Source organism: Dendrobates tinctorius, unplaced genomic scaffold, assembly GCF_039654945.1.
Source record: "Dendrobates tinctorius isolate UK_male_01 unplaced genomic scaffold, ASM3965494v1 ptg000270l, whole genome shotgun sequence".
NCBI classification, from domain to species: Eukaryota; Metazoa; Chordata; class Amphibia; order Anura; family Dendrobatidae; genus Dendrobates; species Dendrobates tinctorius.
This window is the reverse complement of record NW_027361937.1, coordinates 10,432,541-10,453,234: the sequence shown is the minus strand read 5'-3', so window position 1 is coordinate 10,453,234 and position 20,694 is coordinate 10,432,541. Positions and strand designations below refer to the sequence as shown.

At 46.8% G+C, this 20,694-nt stretch overlaps 1 protein-coding gene across 3 annotated transcripts in view; it reads right to left on the bottom strand.

Annotated features, from left to right (window-relative positions):
* Positions 1 to 1,760, bottom strand: part of GSS (glutathione synthetase) — a 162,277-nt gene extending 160,517 nt beyond the window's left edge. Inside the window, exon 1 of one of the 3 annotated variants that reach the window (XM_073559428.1) lies at positions 1,625 to 1,760. Coding sequence is in view for 1 of the 3 variants with exons in the window: in XM_073559424.1 (XP_073415525.1) it covers positions 1,529 to 1,551 (23 nt within the window). In the remaining 2 variants the exon portion in view is untranslated. Of the gene's footprint in view, positions 1 to 1,528 lie in introns of all 3 variants that reach the window. The other 2 variants (XM_073559426.1, XM_073559424.1) reach the window with 2 other exon arrangements.
* Between the last annotated feature and the right edge of the window lie 18,934 nt (positions 1,761 to 20,694).

Here is a 20,694-nt window from a genome sequence, read left to right as displayed (position 1 = left end):
TGTGGCCACTGGGGCAAAAACACATATCAAGGCCCCAGAAGCCTGAAAATAAAGGTTTTCATGAGGGAACCCAGACTCTGACACGGATCCAAGAATTGGACCGTGACAGTACCCCTCCTTCAATGAGGGGCCTCTGGACCCTCAACACCGTATTACACTGCATAACACCTACAGTGCGGACGCCTTGTTCCATGAGAGTTCACTTCAACCATCATCTGACACTCCGGGTCATAGCAAGAGAGGGTAGATGGAGGCGAAGACGTATACTCTGGAGGCACCACAAACCTCCAGAGCGCCGACCTGGGAAACGAGCTAGGCCTGGGAATAACAAAGGATAACTCAGACACCCATGTAAACACGTACGCACCCAGGTCCGGACCTGAACGTTTATTGCCATTCACTCTCTTGCCACTAGATGGTGAACTCCTCACAGCACCGACAACAGATGCGTCCCCCGTGTTGTAACACTCACACCCCCACAAGGCTTAGAGGCAAACTCTCCTCTCTGCCCCCCCCTCCTAGGAGGACTCCGACTCAGAGGGGCAGCTTGTGGTGAGGGTTGCGACTTACCCCTACTCCCTGGCAGCACCCCTGCTGCCATTACTGGAGGAGAAGGGGATGGGGATATGGAGGAAAAATACACTCCTTGGTCGTCTTCCTCCAAACAACCAGGAGGGGACGGCTTCTTAAATGGTAAAGAATTTTCGGCATGAGCCCCATGGACCATATCACCAGTGTGCTCACTACAGGGATGCACCCCTTCACCTCGGGGTACCCCAGACAGCACCATGGGGACACCAACTCCTCCCACCTGCCTGGTGCATCCACATCTATGAGCAAGTCCTGCTCCCTGGCAGAGACCACAGGGGGCTTATTCGCCAAAGCCACAAAAAACTCGACCACCGACCGTAGAGATGGTGAATCAACCGGCAGGGAGAAGACCCAGGATTGAGGATCACCTTTAAGGAGGGCTATAATGAATCCCACCTGCTGTTTCTCACTCCCTAATGAACGAGGGCGGAGCCTAAAGTGTAGCTTGCAGGCCTCCTGAAAAAACAAAACATTATCTCTCCCTCCAGAAAACCTGTCTGGGAGAGATAACTTGGGTTATGGTTGAGCCTGCATCTGAGCTGAGGCCCCGTACTCCTCCCACTGCTGCAGCTGCTGCTACACCACGCAGCACCCCACGCTCCTCAGTGAGGGTCTGCAGGAATTGGAGACAGGTCTGCATTAGGGCCTTGGCTCACCAGGAAAAAATGGGTCGGTTGGTAATAATGTCACGTGGCAGTTGGGACAAAGCAGGAGACGTGGAACCTGGGCCCCTGAACTGCCCCTAACACTAAGGGGGTACCCTGACTTTCCTTAACCTGGGGGTACACTTGAAGGTAGTGAGGCCCAAGTCCCCGACCTGTCCCTGTCTCCTGTTTAGCCCTGAACTAAACCCCCAACCCCCTCCCCAGGAGGTGAGACAGGGAAAAAGTGTACTACACAAAAAACCCAAAGGATAGAGGGAAAAACACAAAAACACTTATCTTGCTCTGCTGCAGTCATCAGGCAGCAGAGTGAATCACCGGATAAACCTTTCGCAGTGGCTCAACACCTAAGAGCCAGCTGCCACCTTCACCTTCTAACTCTGCTGCGGACACCGGGCAGTCAGAGTTCACACCAGCTTCAGCAGGGGCTCTTCACCTCAGAGCCCGCTGCTCACTTCACTGTGGTTCGCCTCCAAAAGGAAAATGCTGCTATTACCAACATCTGCTCATAGACGACCCTATATATGTGACCCTATATAGGAAAAGGGAATGGTCAAATGATCAGGGGCCAAAAGCTGCTATAACTCCAGTGACCACCGGGTGCAAAAGGCAAACTAAAGAAAGTATCAGATGTAATGAGACTTGTGGCCACCGGGGCAAAAACCCATATCAAGCCCCCAGAAGCCTGAAAATAAAGGTTTTCATGAGGGAACCCAGACTCTGACACGGATCCAAGAATTGGACCGTGACAAAACCACTATAAAGAAACAAAGTGGAGAAACAAACAATACGGGAGCAAAGTCCTGCTCTCCCGTCATGAAATAAACAAGGGGATACCATCACTGAGCTCAGTGTCCGGTATTGTTGGTAATCCGGACGCCTGTGGGAAAAAAAGAGCTCCAATCAAACCATCACTGAAAAAAGAAAATTCTGATTAACAGTAGAAACATTAGGATTCCTTCGCAGCAGACCCTTTGTAGGACCGCAACCACTCAGCCACCTCCGCCGGATCTGTAATAAATATAGAAGAACCCCCATGGACCACCTGGAGCTTGGCCGGATAGATCATAGAATACACAACGTTCCTCTCCCGGAGCCGCTTCTTGATGTCCATGAATTGTGCCCGTTGTTTCTGGAGTTCCATAGAAAAATCCGGAAAGATTGAGATCGTAGCATTGTTGAACTTGATGGGACTTTTCTGTCGAGCTAGACGAAGAATCACATCCCTGTCCCTGCAATTGAGGAGACGCGCCAGAAAAGGTCTAGGTGGGGCTCCAGGAGGAAGAGGTCTTGTAGGGACCCTATGAGCCCTTTCCACAGCAAATGTTGGGGAAAATTCATCTCCCAGAGAAGTTTTGAGCCAGTCTTCTAAAAATTGTTTCAGATGTTGACCTTCCGAGCGTTCCGGCAGACCAATAACTCAGATGTTGTTCTGACGCATTCTATTCTCCAGGTCGTCTGCTTTTTGCCTCCATGCGTTCACCGAGCCCAACACTTTCGCAAGCTTGGCTTCCATGGGTGCGATGGTGTCCTCTACCTTGGACACCCTTGTCTCCACCTCCGTAATACGCCCTCTCATGGCCTGCATATCTTGTCGAAGACGCCTCACCTCGGTATACACGTCCTCTATTTTCCCCATCAACAATGTCCTAGTTAAGGACATGGCCTGCATCAGTTGCTCAGATGCTTGCTTGAGGGTTAATTCCTCCTGCTCACTCCCCTCTTCACCCTCAGAGGGACGGTTTTTACGCTGAGACTGTGAGGGGGTGTTTCTGAGGGACTGTGCGTGTCAGAATGGTCTGGTCTAGCAAACGCTTTCAATTTTTCGGCTGCTCCTGCCCCCTTGGAGCGTTTCATTTTCAATAGCAATATGGCACAGCCGGGTACCAGAAACGGTGCACTTAGGGGACTCCCAGATCCAAGTTATGAGCACATCAGTGCTATATTATAACGGTGACAGGTGTCCTAAGCAGCACAGGAGGATAAGATCCGGTTCTAACAGGCAAACGAGAGGCCTTACAGCCAGGGAGGGATCCGCAGTGCCCACAGAGATATCAGCCAGGTGGGGGTCCAAAGGCCCCTAGAGTAATGACACCAGCAAGTCAGGTGGCTTAGCAGAGGGGAGTGTGGGGCCCAATCTTCCAGAGCACTCACCACTTCTCCCCTTCAGTTCCTCAGGATGTGTGTGCACCGACCTGTCAGCGCTGCGAGGAGGGAACCAGCGCCGCGTCTCTTACTGCCAGAGCGCGCGCTTCTGAAGATGGCCGCCGTCCCTGCAGGCCCCGCCATCTGCCCCAACCCGTGCAGCTATCAGCCCACCGAGATTCGGCCTCCCAGGGGGTCCAGAGGTGCTCCGCGGTCCAGAAGGATCGATACCGGCAGGTATATTGCGGTGGCTCGAGTCCACTGACTGGATGAATATTAGGATATGAGGAGCTCTCCCCAAGTGCGTCCTCTCTCCGCCGCTACATAGCCACGCCCTAACTTTGGGCCTCTTTTTTCATTAGTTTAGGCATTTGAATAAGTAAGGCAACTTTAGCCCATATAAACCGAACACACAAATCATAGAACAGAAAAAAAAATATTTATATACACACACATAAGAACATCACAACATAGATACAGCCTGATCTTGCCAGGTAGTAGCACCATGAGGTGAAACAAAATACTGGGTGAACACATCACGTACTTTGAGTCCTGAGAGAGGATGACGTAAAGGGAGCACATGTGGCCTAGGCGTATCCCCATTGTCCACCACACCTTCAGTCACATCAGATGAGGAGCAATCATGCAGTGTAGTGAAGTTATGGAGGACCACACAAGATTTGATGACCTCATTGACATTGGCTTCACTCAGCTGAATGGCAGACTGGAGGACACGCCATTTGGTACAAAGAATGCCGAAGGCGCACTCCACCTGTCTTCGGGCACGTGAAAGGCGCAAATTAAAAATCCTGTGCCGGTGCTCAAGGTTTCTGCACGGGTATGGCCTCATTACATGCCTGGTAAATTGGAAGGCTTCATCCCCCACTAGGACATAAGGCACCGCTTCTTGATTTGAGCCTGGCAGCTGACGTGGTGGTGGTAGGTCCAACTGGTTATTGTGCAGCAGCCGACCCATAATGGAAGAATTGAAGACTCTAGAGTCTCCAATTCTTCCATAAGCCCCAATGTCTACAATTATAAACCTGTAGTTACTGTCAACCAGAGCCAACAAAACTACAGAAAAATATTGTTTATAATTATAGAATTGAGACCCGAGTTAGGCGGCTTACGCACACGGATGTGCCTCCCATCCAGGGCTCTAATACAATTGGGGAATTGGCAGTGCAACTCAAATCCCCCGGCAATCCTCAACCAGTCTCCCATCTTGGGCTCTGGCATGACCAGTTGATTAAGTCTGGACCAGATTTCCGAACATGTAGCCCGAACTATGCCAGATATTGTCGATCGCCCAATCAAAAACTCCAGATGGAGTGCGGCATAAGAAAGGCCAGTTGTGAGGAACCTACAATTAAACAAATGTAGAAAATATATACATTAATACATGCTAAAGGATGCACACATTACATATAGATCACCAGAACAGTGGTTAAGTAGGAAGATAAGCAAACAATACATGTACACGTGTACCACGGCTATGTAATGTGGAATAACACATCAAAGTCTTCTAACTTTTAGAGCATATATTTGGGAACAATTCATAATGTTACTCAGCCAAAAAGGTGTCACTGAGTGAGAGAATTCTTTTCGAAAATAATCATCTACATACATTCTGTAGCTGAGGAATACATACCGTAACGTAAGGCGAAGTCGCTCCTCCGCAGAGATATATTTGCGCATCCGGGTGTCCTGGAAGGTGATCCCTGGGCGCACTGTCTCCAACAAAACATTAAAAGTAGAAACAGTCATCCGACAATAGAGGAAAAACTTGTCTGGATGTGTCCTCAGAGCTGCATAATGCCTGTGAAATTGGCCTTTATTGAGGCGTTGTCTCAAATGTGGATGCACCCACATTCGTCTCCTCCTCCTCGGATCCACAATCACTGGGTATGGCTGGCCAAAGCGCCGGGACAAAACCCAGTTGAACAGAATACGGTCAGTTGGGGTGAACTGAAGTGTGTCTGACATGTTTGCTACCAACCACCAAGACACCAACACAAGCACAGCACCAAAATGGGCAGATTGGAGGCTGCCACCTGATGATGAGGCAATAAATAGGGTTGGTGATGATGATTTAAATTATGTGCAGGCCTCAAAACCGTTAAATATCCATTTTGCAAGGTTGCGAGAAAACGCTATATGAATCACATATGGATTACATACGGATGCTTACATGAGAAAAATACGCAGCCACACCCTGACAACGGATGACATACGGATCACTATTTAGGGACCATTTTGCGTATTACGGCCATACAATACGGTCCGTATTTTTCTACATTGTGTGTGACTCCAGCCTTAAAGAGGATATCCTGGACTTTACAAAAAAAAAAATTTACCGAAGCACTAACAGGCAGGTAATTGATACTTACCTGCCTGTTGTGCATGGTGCCATGCTCCCCTAGCACAGAGTGGTCACAGAGCTCTCCTGACGGGTATTCAGCTACATCTGTTGACGTGACGTGGCGTGACTTCCAAGGTTATTGTGACCGACAGCCGACTCCCCCAGTTAGGCAGCGGGGATCCAGATATCAATCAGAATGACCTCGGAAGTTCCACTCCGTCTACAGAGCGGACCGGAAAAGACGTCTGTAGACGTGACGTTAGCAGAGGCTTCTGAATTCCAGGCAGGACCGGTCTGTCACCACTCTGTTTCGGGGATGAACCGGCCCGTGAACAACAGGCAAGTAAGTAGCAACTACTTGTCTGTTAGTTCTTAGATACATTTTTTATTTTTTTGTAAAGTTCCAAAAATCCCCTTTAAGGTCACGTGCCAACTAGCTTCTCTTCCTGCTTCTCTCAGTTTTGTCACTGAACATTGAGAGAATTAGGAAAAGCAGCAAGTCAACACGTGCAAATCGCATTTGTGCTTAGGGTTGGCGCCAATCTGAATTCTTGTCCTGGGTGCCAGAAAGCCTAGGTACACCTCTGACCCTACTTTTTTACCACCCTGATCGACTGTTGGACACACTTTCCCACCACTTGGACAGGCTGGGGAGAAAACTTTTTCCATCTCCCCTGTTTTCTCAGGAACAGTGGTAATCATTGGGAAGCTACCACCGGCTTTGTCACTGTTCGTCATGACCAGGGCCGCCATCAGGGCATGACAGGCATTACACCTGTATGGGGCCCCGGTGATCAGGGGGGCCCGCCCGGGCCCGGCGGCCACGGCGGCGCCTGAGCAAGCTGGGCGCTGCAGCCTGGTTTGCGCTCGCCGCTCAGGTCCTGGCCGGGCCCCCCCTACAATTATTTCAGCGGTTCGGGCCCCCATTCTCCCCCTCAGCCTGCTCTGCCTGTGTCGGATGGTCACTGCATCTCCGCCCCCGGCTCACGTGATGTGACGTCACACATTGCCTCTTCACTTCCTCATTCCTGAGAAAGCTGAAGAGCGGTGTGCACGTGGCATCGGTGTGGGAGCGGCTGCAGGCCTGCAGCAGAGCAGAAGACGTTGGGCCCCTGGGCTGGGTGGCAGTCTGACGGTGCTGTGGAGGTAAGTGAATTCTTTTTATGTCTGTATGTCTGGCTGCAGCCTGCTGATCATGGGGATGGGGACATTGGGCCGAGGGCCTGTTGTCTCAGTCTGATCATGGGGGTGAGTCTCTGGGGGCCCCGGCGCCTGGGGCTGGTTGCTGTCTGAACATGGGGGGAAAGTCTGGGGGCCCCGGCGCCGTAGGCTGGTTGTCTGATCACAGGGGGGGGGAGTCTGGGGGCCCGGGGGGGCTGGTTGTGTCTTATCATGGGGACATTGGGGGGCCTGGGGGACCCAGGGGCCCATCTGATGATGGGGGGACCCAGGGGCCCGGCTGTCCGTGGGTGGTCACCCAGGGGCCCGCCCGGCTGTTCGTGTGGGATCACCCAGGGGCCCACCTGGCTGTCCATGGGGGGACCTGGGGGACCCAGCTGATGATGTGGGGGACCCAGGGGCCCGCCCAGCTGTCCGTGGGGGGTCACCCAGGGGCCCGCCCGGCTGTCCGTGGGGGGTCACCCAGGGGCCCACCCAGCTGTCCGTGGGGGGTCACCCAGGGGCCCGCCCGGCTGTCCGTGGGGGGTCACCCAGGGGCCCGCCCGGCTGTCCGTGGTGGGTCACCCAGGGGCCCGCCCGGCTGTCCGTGGGGGGTCACCCAGGGGCCCGCACAGCTGTCCGTGGGGGGGTCTGGGGGAGCCAGGGGCCCAGCTGATGATGGGGGGCCTGGCTGTTCACGGGGGGGTCTGAGGGGCCCGGCTGATGGGGGGGTCTGAGTGGCCCAGCTGATGGGGGGGCCCAGGAGGCCCGGCTGATGGGGTGAGCCAGGGCCCAGGGGGACAGATCTCCAGTGCCAAGATTAGTAGGCACATTGTCTCCACCTGCAGCTCAGCCCGTAGTCCTATCCTTTTAGCTATCACAGACTGTGCTGACCAGTACCAGCATGTTGACTGTCTCCTCCTGCAGCTCAGCCCATAGTCCTATCCTTTCCGTCAGCACAGACTGTGCTGCACATGCACAGAACCAGCATGTTGACTGTCTCCACCTGCATCTCAGCCTGTAGTCCTATCCTTTTAGTCAGCATAGACTGTGCTTACTAGTACCAGCATGTTGACTGTGTCCACCTGCAGCTCAGCCTGTAGTCCTATCCTTTTAGTCAGCATAGACTGTGCTGACCAGTACCAGCATGTTGACTGTCTCCATCTGCAGCTCAGCCTGTGGTCCTATATGGGGTATCAGCCTACTCAGGACAAATTGCACAACTACTGTTAGGGTCCAATTTCTCATGTTACACTTGGGGAAAAACAAACATTGGGTGTGAAAAGATCATTTTTGTGAAAATAAAATTAGATTTTAGATTGGCGCCTAATAAAAACCAAATACAAGCGGTTAGTATGTTAATCAAAAGCCCAAGACAATAGAAAAGGCCGCTTTGTAAACAGGGTTAAAGTTAGAGTAGAAAAAAAGGGGTTACTAGAAATACTAGGGTCAATGATAATACCCTTTTCTTATGAAAAGTGACTTCTTCCACTCCTGATGAAGTCACGTTAGTGACGAAACGCGTCGAGTAACAAGAGTGGCATCCCGTTCCTGGGACCAGGGCATTCATTATGGCTCGTCATGTTCAGTGAGCATGTCTTTGTTCTGCTAGTAGCAAGGGTGGCTTATCATAAGAAAAGGGTATTGCAAAGTGGCCTTTTCTATTGTCTTGGGCTTTTGATTAACATACTATCCGCTTGTATCTGGTTTTTATTAGGTGCCAATCCTATTGCTAACATGGCTTTGTTATTTATAAGGTGGCTTGTTGTCATATCATCAATATTTCTTGTTTAAGCATAAGACTTTTTTGATTGTAGAGTTATTTGAAATTCGGAGGATTTCATTGGCCACAACTAATACACTGAATATATGTGTTTATTATGTACTTGTAGCTCTGGCATGCTACATAGAATACGGAACTTTTATTGAATATTGTTGTACATTTATATATTGCCCAGGACCGTCTAGCCGCTCCCTTATATACAGGTCACGTTTGGTGACACCTGCATATATTTTAAATGTTTTTATCATTTGTGGTGTTTTTCTGCACATCTATATGTACTAAAAATTAACTTTATAAGGGTGATCCCTGCATGTGTGTATGTCTACTATGCTTTCTTTTTTTCTATTTGGATCTACTTTTTGACATACAGCGGTTGGATCCCCGATATATTTGGTCTGATTGAGGGCATGGTGAAGTTTTTCGATGAAAGCGCGGAGGGATTTTGGAAGGTTCGCATGGTGAAGGAGGAGCTAGGGTGGAGGCGGAACTCGGGGTGGAGCCTGGGCGGAGTCTCAAGGGGGCCCCATAAATTTTGCCAGTATGGGGCCCCGAAATTCCTAGTGGCAGCCCTGGTCATGACACTGGTCACCTGCACGAGACCACCTTTCTTTTGACCCCCGTCCTTTTCCCCATCCTCCCCTAATACCTCAGGAACAGTGCTGATCATGGGGCAGCCACCACCAGCCATATTACAGTCTGTCATGACACTGGTCACCTGCACGTGACCATTTTCCTTATGATATCTGTGCTTCTCCCCATTCTCCCCTAATACTGCAGGAGCAGTGCTAATCATGGGGCATCTACCACCGGCCATGTCACAGTCCATCGTGACACTGGTCAGCTGTGCAGGACTACCTGCTTCATGATCCTCATGTATATTCCCATTGCTTTTAGCACTGATCCTTGCTCCTTTTAGTGAATCCTCAGCAACATCACCCTGCAGTGTAACATGGCTAAGTTTTCCTTTACCACAAAACATGTTATCATTATGCATGACACTGACATTCACAGTATTGACAGATAAACTACATTAACGTACCAGATAAGGGAGGGTTGTCAGGAATGTATTGGGTCAGGAATGTATTGGGAACCCAACCATCCAAGATCAGTTTCCAATAACGCATTTGTGGGGAGGTTCTCGGACATCACCACTTCCCTTAACCACCTCCTCTTACCCCAATCCTGGAAAACCTAGGCCATTGGTAAGGGACGGCGAACACCCCACAAACAAGATAACAGTCAGGGTCTTCCTAGGGATGAGTTCTTCAGGTAACACAAAGATAGGGGAGATGAGGGTTCGTTCTGCACCAGTGTCCTTTATGGTGTCGCCCACAGTAGCCGGATTGCGAATTTCCATGAGCCTTCCCAACCGCCTCACACACAGAACAGCTGTAGTAGACTCCTGGACTGATGGGTCTGATGTGACCAGTTTGGTCCCAGTTATAGCACCATTGGGAGTAAGGCCGGGTGCTGGAAGATGGGGTAAGGCTGGCTGACAGGGACGTTGATGGTGGTTGTTGGCTAACCCCTTTTCCAGCTGGTGACATATGTCTTCCACATCTCAGCTGTATGGTTGGCCTCATAGGTGGCTGCAATCTGTGCGGCCTCCTTTGACTCCCGTTCCAGCATGAACTGTCAAACCTTCACAAGGCAAAGATGAAGAAACTAGTCCTTCACCATCAGGACCTTCAGTTCCCCGAAGTGGTGACTGATAGCCCTTGGACCCACTGCTCAAAGTTGGTTTGAGTCTGTCCATCACATCACTGTAGCTGTCGTGGGGTCCACGCTGGAAAGTTAGGAACTTATTTCAGTACACCTCAGAAGTCAGCTGGTACTTCTTTATCAGGGTCTGTTTGATGGCCTCATAGTCTCTGTCTTGATCTCGAGGGAGAGATGAGAACACCTCCAGAGCTTTTCCTCACAGCCCTGGGGTTAAATTTCCGACCCATTGGTCCTCAAGCAGCTGGAGGCCTTTTCATACTCGAGCCAAAATATGTCCAAGTCTCCATCCGTTTCCATAGCAGGAAAATGCTCAGGTTGGGTTTAAAGTAGTTGGCTTTGCAGGACTCAATGTTCAGGGGGTAAATTGCTCCTTCTGGAGTTGGATTAATTTAATCTGGTACTCCCGCTCAGCTGGACACCTAGCTGTCTCAGCCTTGGTCTGCTGCTCTGCGAATTCACACTCATCTTAGCAGTCACTTGCCAAATAAACGAAGGACTAGAAAACCAGACAGGTGTAATCGCTACACATCCAGTTTTGTCTGATCCTCAAAACTCTGCACAGAATTGTCAAAAGAACCATGCAAGTTTTCAGGGCCAGGGATGATTTCTTAAACCAGACCAATCACTGATCCACTGTAATATGCCAGCAATTGCCAACAATCACAGTTGGTAGGGTTACGTAGATCCCACTGCTGCCACCAATTGTCAAAGATCATAGCTGGGGGGTCACGCAGATCCACCCGTTGCTATCTATTTGTCAAAAACAGCCCTCTGATGCCTCCTATAGTGAGGACAATTACGCAATTGACAGATGAATACTGAAGGGGGCCGCGGATGTTTCCACTACTAGGCCAGTTATTGGGGAAATGACAGTGAGCGTATTGTGTATTCCAACTCATGGACTATATATATACACCTAAGTACAGACACTGCCAACTCTAAAATAACCCAAGAAATATTAGCTGCCACCACTATTCATTTTACAGGCCAATTGGACACCCGTTATAGGTAGTGTATGGCTTCAGGGTGCGGTGTACAGAGAAAAAGGAACAGTGCTATAAAATTTTATATTTAATCCAGAAAGCTAGGAAGTGTTTATAAAAATATACAATAGATTTTACAAAGGGGACAAAACAATGCAGCATATACAATTAAATAAAATAAAAAGGATTAACTAAAGAAACTCACTAAACACTGATGACGGAAATAGCTCAGAGCTTAGTAAAGAGAAGCACTTTGTTTTAAAAACGTCCGGTGAAACGTGGGTCAAGCCTACACAGCTATGTAACTTCCAGCATTGAACACAGATTATAATTGGCATTTGATTTTAATTAGCTCTTAAGTTACACCCACACACCTCCGCTTGAAGATCTCATGTGGGGAGGATTTGTGGTATGTTCTCCGCAATTCAGGATTTTATTAAGTCACTAACTCACAAGATATCTTCGCCTCTGAAGCTACCCATCGATATACCTTGTCGTCATATATTTTATCATGATTTTACCGTTACATAGACCCCAAATAGACAGGCATAGCTCCATCTATCAGACCGTTATTCAATTGGAGGGATCCTAGTGGCCATTCACTGATGTGAGTTAATGCGTCGCATCCGTCATCTCGCTACAACACTGAAAATCTATATCTCACAAAAACATACCCCAATATTCCAATCTGGACCCAGGAGATGAACTGGTTATCATCTGTGCTGTGTGACTGGAAGTTCCGTGTATAGAAAGCACACATCTCCTTTTGATATCTGTTTTCTCTGAAAGACCTTTCTTCTTTAATACCTGCAGGGGGTGGTCCTCTGTTTCTAAGGGCGCTTTAATACTTAGCTCTTCCTATCTTAATTAGCTTTAATTACTTTTCCTCTCCTAGCTATAACTGGTTTCCTCTTCCCCTTATGTCCCAAGTGTCAACTCTTTGTCCCTGATATTCTGTGTTAGGGTAGGGGGAGCTTGAATGTCCCCTCCCTGGAGATGTCTTATGGATGTCAGAAATGTCTTATGGATTTTAATTTTCCTCTGACATAAATGATTTGCAGCTGTTGTACAAGAGAGTTTGCTGTATTGATATAAAATTCCTCTTTATAAATACAGTGACACAATTCTACTGCCTAGGCAGCCTGTAGATGGGAGACTATATTATCTCTATTTCCCCCAAACCCACTTGCAATGACCAGGTTTATGCTTCAGGCTGCACCTGCTTGGTGCTGGAATCATGTATTAATTCATATCTAACTCATAATTGTAGAGATAATTAGAGCATTATATTTCTGTCTCATCAATGTGTATCTCTTTTCTCAAGGAGTTTCTCCCACTCACCTACTGGTGGGCACATCAGGAGCTAACACTGTTTTTTTAGTATATTGTTAAACCTCTTCTAGCCATTATATGAGCCGTGCATGGCAACAGCACGAACGCCGAACATCTATAACTAATGGCCTGCCTCCAGTATGACACACAACAGATCGCAACAATTGTCATATAGATATGATGAGAGAGAGTAAAGACCCCAAAACACAACAAATTAAAAAAAGATTTCTTAAGTGGATTGTTGTATAAACGCAAGATCAAATGTTGTACTCTTGGTGCAACCGATTGAGTTGAAGAGCATACTTTTATATAGCTTTTGTAATTTTTCCTATATAGTCACAATAATACAATGGGAGAACTCTTGATTTGTTTGTTTTTTTTATCTAGGTACCGATGTTCAACATTCTTTTCTATGGAGCACACACAAAGAATCAATCTTAGAATCATAGAATCATAGAATCGTAGAGTTGGAAGGGACCTCCTGGGCCATCTGGTCCAACCCCCTGCTCAAAGCAGGATTCGCTAAATCATCCCAGTCAGATGTCTGTCCAGCCTCTGTTTGAAGACTTCCATTGAAGGAGAACTCACCACTTCTCGTGGCAGCCTGTTCCACTCATTGATCACTCTAACTGTCAAAAAGTTTTTTCTAATATCTAATCTGTGTCTCTTCCCATTCAGTTTCATCCCATTGCTTCTAGTCTTTCCTTGTGCAAATGAGAATAAAGTTGATCCTTCTACAATGTGACAGCCCTTTAGATATTTGTAGACAGCTATTAAGTCTCCTCTCAGTCTTCTCTTTTGCAAACTAAACATTCCCAAATCCTGCAACCTTTCCTCATAAGACAGGGTTTGCAGACCGGTCACCATTCTGGTCGCTCTTTTCTGAACTTGCTCCAGTTTGTTGATGTCTTTTTTAAAATGTGGTGCCCAAAACTGGACACAATATTCCAGATGAGGTCTGACCAAAGAGGAGTAGAGGGAAATAATGACTTCACGTGATCTAGACTGTATGCTTCTGTTAATACATCCTAGAATTGCATTTGCCTTTTTTGCTGCTGCATCACACTGTTGACTCATATTCAGTCTGTGATCTATTAGTATACCCAAGTCTTTTTCACATGTGCTGTCACTTAGCCCTATTCCTCCCATTCTATATATGCTTTTTTCATTTTTATTGCCCAGATGTAGTACTTTGCATTTCTCCCTGTTAAAAACCATTCTGTTAGTTGCTGCCCACTTCTCCAGTTTATTTAAATCTTTTTGAATCCTCTCTCTCTCTTCTCTAGTATTAGCTATCCCTCCTAGCTTTGTGTCATCAGCAAATTTAATCAGTTTACCCTCAATTCCTTCATCTAAATCGTTGATAAAGATGTTGAACAATACAGGGCCCAGGACAGAGCCCTGTGGTACCCCACTTGAGACATTCTTCCAACTGGATGTGCAGCCATTTACGACCACTCTTTGGGTCCGATCACTAAGTCAGTTATGAATCCACCTAACAGTTGCCTTGTCCATTCCATACTTAGTCATTTTTTCAATAAGGATTGTATGAGAGACTTTGTCAAATGCTTTGCTGAAGTCAAGATATACTATATCTACAGCATTTCCTTGATCCACCCAATCAGTGATACCGTCATAGAAGGAAATTAAGTTAGTCTGACATGACTTATTAGTTAGAAACCCATGCTGACTCTGTTTAATCACTTCATTCTTATCCAGGTATTGACATACATGTTGTTTAATAATTTGTTCAAAGATCTTTCCTGGTATAGAAGTCAGACTCACCGGCCTATAGTTGCCTGGGTCCACCTTCTTCCCCTTTTTGAAGATAGGAACAACATTTGCTCTTCTCCAGTCTTCTGGCACTTCTCCTGTTCTCCAAGAATTTTCAAAGATTATGGAGAGGGGTTCAAAAATTTCTTCTGCTATCTCCTTCAGTACTCTGGGGTGTAATTCATCTGGACCTGGAGACTTGAATTCATTTAGGTTAGCTAAGTGTTTCCTCACTATCTTTCTGTTTATAGATATCCTGGATTCTTCTATTCCCTTAATAGGACAGTGAATAACAGTTGATGTTGCATTTCCTTTCTGAGAGAAAACAGATGCAAAATAGGAATTTAAAAGTTCAGCCTTCTCAACATCCTGTCTTACCATTTCATCATTTTCATCCTGTAAAAATCCTATAGCATCTTTGACTTTTCTTTTACTTTTGACATATCCCCAAAATCCTTTATTATTGCTTTTGACATCTCTTGCAAGCCTCAGTTCATTTTCAGCTTTAGATAATCTGATTTGTGCCCTGCAGGTTCTGCAGACAGCATTATATTCTTCTTTAGATATGCCTCCCTCTTTCCATTTTATAAACATTTTTTTCTTCCTTTTTAGCATGTGCTTAAGTTCTGTGTTCATCCATCCTGGTTTCCTTAAATGCTTCCTATTCTTCCCTCTTTTCGGAATTGTTAACAACTGTGCTTTGAGAATTTCATTTTTCAAGATTTCCCATCCTTCCTGGACATTTTTGTCTTTAAGGATATCCAGCCATTGGATCCCTCCAATTCTCTTTCTGAATCCCTTAAAATCTGCCTTTCTGAAATCTAACCTTGACGTCTGAGTCTTCACAGGTCTTCCACCTCTAGTAATCCAAAATTCTAAAATAGCATGGTCGCTACCTCCTAGGGTCCCAGCCACTTTTACCTCCTCAACCATTTCCTCCCTGTTTATAAGGATTAGATCCAAGGTAGCAGTTCCCCTTGTTTTCTCCCTTACCTTTTGGAAGATAAAGTTGTCAGCAAGAGAGGATAAGAATTTCCTTGACCTGTTAGTTTTGCCTGAGAGAGATTCCCAACAAGTGTCTGGATAGTTGAAATCTAATCTTACCTGCCTTAAGGCATTAAGCGATCTCCAAAAGCATGGTGGTTTGCAATCAATGACATTAATTAGCATTGATAAAAATGTTCTGCTTTGTCCACAGTTTTTTTATTTAGAATTCTAAGATCAGAGCCTTTTAATTTGGGGTTGAGAACCCACAGCATTCGGCATTCAGTAAGTCAAATAGTCTTTTGTATTGAGAGGAAAAAAGTTCTTGAAATTCTAAATTCAATTTCTGCAGCCGCTCAGTTCCTTGAGACAAAATTTCCCGTCTGTGTCTTTGCTTTATTTAATTTTGTCATCATGTGTATGTGTGAAGAAAAAAGTTAAAAAAAAGAGGGGGGGGGGGGGTTATTATTTATGTAATTTGATAAATTGAACTTTTTTATGCCTTTTTACATGGCACTTTTGGTTTCTTCTCTTTCAATTCCGATCAAGCACCTACACACTCTGTAACAAAGCGTGGCATGTGCACATGTCAAACTAACATCATAATGTCACTACAGCAATGTCTGGCATGTGTTCTTTAGTTCTCAGTTGTTCTATAGTATTGATTTGCTCCCAACGCTTTTCTACGAGATAAGGTCAGCTTTTATAGACCCATCGAGTAATGGAAAAAGAAAAGCTTGATAAGACACCAGCACTTTGTCCCAAGCCAGATTTTATACAGTGTAATCCCTAGAGATCAGAGTCGCCTAGGTTATCTATTAGCAGGATGGAAATACCATCAAGTGAGATTTAGGGATTGGTAGAAAGAGTTTGACAGGTGAAGTACGACAGCTGAATGGGTGACGTAAACTGATTGTCTTCCTAGTTAGAGCAAGCCCACAATGGACATGGTGGTACCCCATCATGAATATGAAAACTGTGCAGTCAGCATCCATATATAAATACAGAAAGAAAGGTGGTATTAAACTGGGGGAGGACTTTTCTCTTTATTAATCAACAATGCAGAGCCTGAAATTGTATTTATACATCCACATTGGTACCTCTAGCCAGATCAAATACAAGCAGTCAATTTGTCAGCCCAACAAAGAAATATAGCTTCAACTAGGACTAACTGCCTAATTTTCCCAACTGACAGTCTACCTATACAATATTGTATAGCTACTCAAATGTGCCTCAGTAACCAGGTGAAATGTAGTGATGGCTTTACATGCAGGTTCAGATACCACTATTCATGTGAATGGAATTTTGATACAATTTTGACTGTATGAAGAGCTGCACAAAAGATCTAAATCACTTTATTATTATTACAGTATTATCATCATGTCAGATAACTCTACATAGGCAAATATATGATGTTAGTTTTTTTTTGTTTGGCTTTCACGGTCATTGGAAGAAGATAAAAGAATGAAATGTGATATGCCTCATTGTCAGCAGTATCCATGTGTTAGTATAATAGGGAACTCTCTGGTAAGGGTAAGCCACAATGCCATGTTCTAGATGACTTACATAGCATTCTCAATTAGTACCTCTGCAAACATGTCTGCTGTTCAATGTTCCTATTGTTGTACTACTAAGACTCTGTCTGCACTTAGATCACAGAGTGACCTTTGTAAAAGGCAATAATTCATTATTTTCTATTCTTTTCTATCAAAATGTAAGATTCTTTTAGATTTAGATTCTTTTACCCATCTGCAAGAAAAAAAAAGTCCAATTTCCGGACCGAAAAAAACAGACAAGTGCAATGCGATTGTCATACGAGTGCAATGCAATTTCTGTGCGATTTTTAAACGGAACATCCGTATGACATCCATATGCAATGCGATTTTAACATGAGCTTTTACATACAGCAGTTCTCTGTCCTTTACACATCGTTTTAAAAAAAATCTTCAAAACACACACGTGTATAATATATATACACACATTTATAATATATATATATACATACACATATAATATACCGTATATACTCGAGTATAATCTGAGATTTTCAGCCCATTTTTTAGGCTGAAAGTGCCCCTCTCGGCTTATACTCAAGTCATTGTCCCAGGGGGTCGGCAGCGGCAGGAGCTGGCAGCTGTCACATAATACTCCCCCCTCCTGGTGCGGTCTCTGCACTTCCCTGCTTCTATGATGGTCTCCGTCGCCAGCAGCTTCTTCCTGTGTTCAGCAGTCACGTGGTACCGCTCAGTAAAGTAATGAATATGCACGCGACTCCGCTCCCATAGGCGTGGAGCGCATATTCATTACTGTAATGAGCGGTACCACATGACCACTGAACACAGGAGGAAGCTGCAGGTGCTGGAGACCATCGGAAAAGCAGGGAAGTGCAGAGACCGCACCAGGAGGGAGTAAGTATGACGGGGAGGACGGGAGGTGCCGTGCCGAGCCATGCATACAACAGGGGGAGGACGGAGGAGCCATGCATACACGGGGTAGGACGGGGAGGATGCTGAGCCATGCATACAGCAGAGGAGGACGGAGGAGCCATGCATACAGCAGGGGAAGGACGGAGGAGCCATGCATACAGCAGGGGGAGGACGGAGGAGCCATGCATACAGCGGGGGGAGGACGGAGGAGCCATGCATACAGCAGGGGGAGGTCAGAGGAGCCATACATGCAGCGGGGGGAGGACAGAGGAGCCATACATGCAGCAGGGGGAGGACGGAGGAGCCCTGCATACAGCAGGGGGAGGACGGAGGAGCCATGCATACAGCAGGGGGAGGACGGAGGAGCCATGCATACAGCAGGGTAAGTGTTAGGTGTCGGGTTCCTGTCGCTGCACAGTGGGAATCCCGAGCCTTGCTTCCAGCGGTCTCCCATTCCTCTCCAGCCACAAAGGAGGTTGCTCAGCAAACTCGTCGGTCCAGGCGCTCTGCCCAGACCAGCTCCGTGGGTTTGCTTGCTGCTGCCACCTCTGGCACAGCTATAGCAATACATGCTGCTCAGCAGCGAGATTCTCCAGGGACTAAGTCCCCATGTCGGGCCACTGAGCATGCCCGTGGAGTGATCTCCCATTGGAGATAGAAGGTCATGTGCTCAGGTCCTGCTTCTGTTCGGATTGGCCCATCCGAGAAGCCAGGAAGGTCCCGGACGCTCGCGGCTATAAAAGGTTTGCATGGCCGCTCGGCCATGCGCTAGGATAAGACTGTATTTACAGACTATGTGGAGTAAGTGATGCATGCACGTATGAATGTCTCTGGTGAATGACTCATTAAGAAACCCCTACCCTTGGTACGTGTGTTGTGCAGCCTAGCCTGCTAGCGTCCAGGCTTAGGTGTAGGAAGGACAGAGGTTGAGTCAGGCATCAGTCCTCACCAGGGACTCGGCACGCCTCAGTGCACGTGCTCCACTTCATAGCCAGCGTCTATAGCGGCGCTCGCGGCAGCGACGCCGCGCGCTCAGTGGGCCTAGAAGGACTCTAACCCCGTGTCCTTGGGGTAGAGTTCTGTGGCCGTACACTGTGTGCTCTTTTGGCCGGGCTCTGTGAGCTAAACAGGCTCTGGCATCTACGTTCAGCGGTTGTGCAACTCTGTGCATTAACAGAGTTCGCACCTGTTCACATTGGGTGATGTAACACACGTGTGACTGTTTTTACGCCGCTCTATTCTCCCGCCATTACCTAGCAGCAGTGTACCACCTCTGCACGGTGGACCTCGGGCTGCGAACGCACCTACTATTATTTTATAATTTGGTGCATTCCGCCAGCCCTAACAGGGAGGACGGGGGAGCCATGCGATCATTGTTCAATTAAGATTAAACCCATATTGTACAATCCCTGTTTTTAATATTAACATTGCACTGCACTTTATATTATGCACAATCTGTATACCACTATTTTGCACAATGTGCATGTTCATCTATATTGGCAGACCTCTATCAAGAAAAAGGACTGAATTTTTTGGTAAATTTATTATCTAAACAATTGTCTGATAATCAATTATCTGTACTTAATAAAGGCAGTCACACTTAGCGATGTACAAGCGATCCCGACCAGCGATATGACGCAGTCAGGATCGCTGGTACATCGCTAAGTGGTCGCTAGTGAGCTGCCACACAGGCAGATCTCACTAGCGACATTGCTGGGGACGGGGGTCGCTACTTACCTGTCAGACTAGGCGATCCTGCGTCCTCCCGCCCGGCTCCACGCGTCGCTCGTCGTCACAGCAGGAAGCCCAGCAGGAAGCTGACGACGAGAAACAGTCCTGAACGTTCTCGCGCGATCAGCGATAACCACCAGGGGAGCCGGTCGTAGGTAAGTATCAGACAGCGATATCGCTAGCAATATCGCTATAACGTCACCAGTTATAGCGATATTGCTAGCGATATCTCTTAGTGTGACAGGCCCTAAAGGGTTTACCTTTTAGCCCAAATAAGCATATTGATTGGTTTCAATTAGAAATAGAATTGTTTAAGTTATTTAGAACAATTAAGTTGAAATATTGGTATGCATTCAATTCGGATGAATCTGTCCCCTCTGATGCTGAATTTAAATCAAGAGAATTGATGTTTTTCAATAAGAGTGATTTTGTACCTATCATTAATGTTCCTGTTATTGAGACTTTCATTAGTGCAGTTAACAGCGACATTGATTATCTGAAACATGTACATGAAATTTTTTTTTTTTTTTAAAAAAACCTAATATGACACATGATGAGAATCAGGCTCTTTTGGAGTTGATTGGTGACGACTAGTGTTGAGCATTCCGATACCGCAAGTATCGGCCGATATTAGCGGTATCGGAATTCCGATACTGACTTCCGATACTTTTGTCATATCGGATACCGGAATCGGAATCGGAAGTTCCCATCATGCTATGAGCCTGCTTGCTTTGATTAAGCCAATGGGAATCCTCCGAAGTGTGGGCACATCCTGTTAGGCATGTAGGCATGTTAACTATTGGCATGGCTGTGATTGGCTGCCGAAATGATGTCATGATGCACTATATAAGCCACCGCAGCCGCCATTTCTGGTTCACTCTGCTGTGAATTCAGTTAGGGACAGGCTGCTGTAGAAGACTGTGAGGGACAGTTAGAAATAGCGATTCCACCAAACATCTAGTGCTTTACCCAGGCTACATAAACCACCACTGTAGCCTTCTTTGCCCTAGCAGCAGTGTTCACAGCTGTCTGCAAGGGCTGT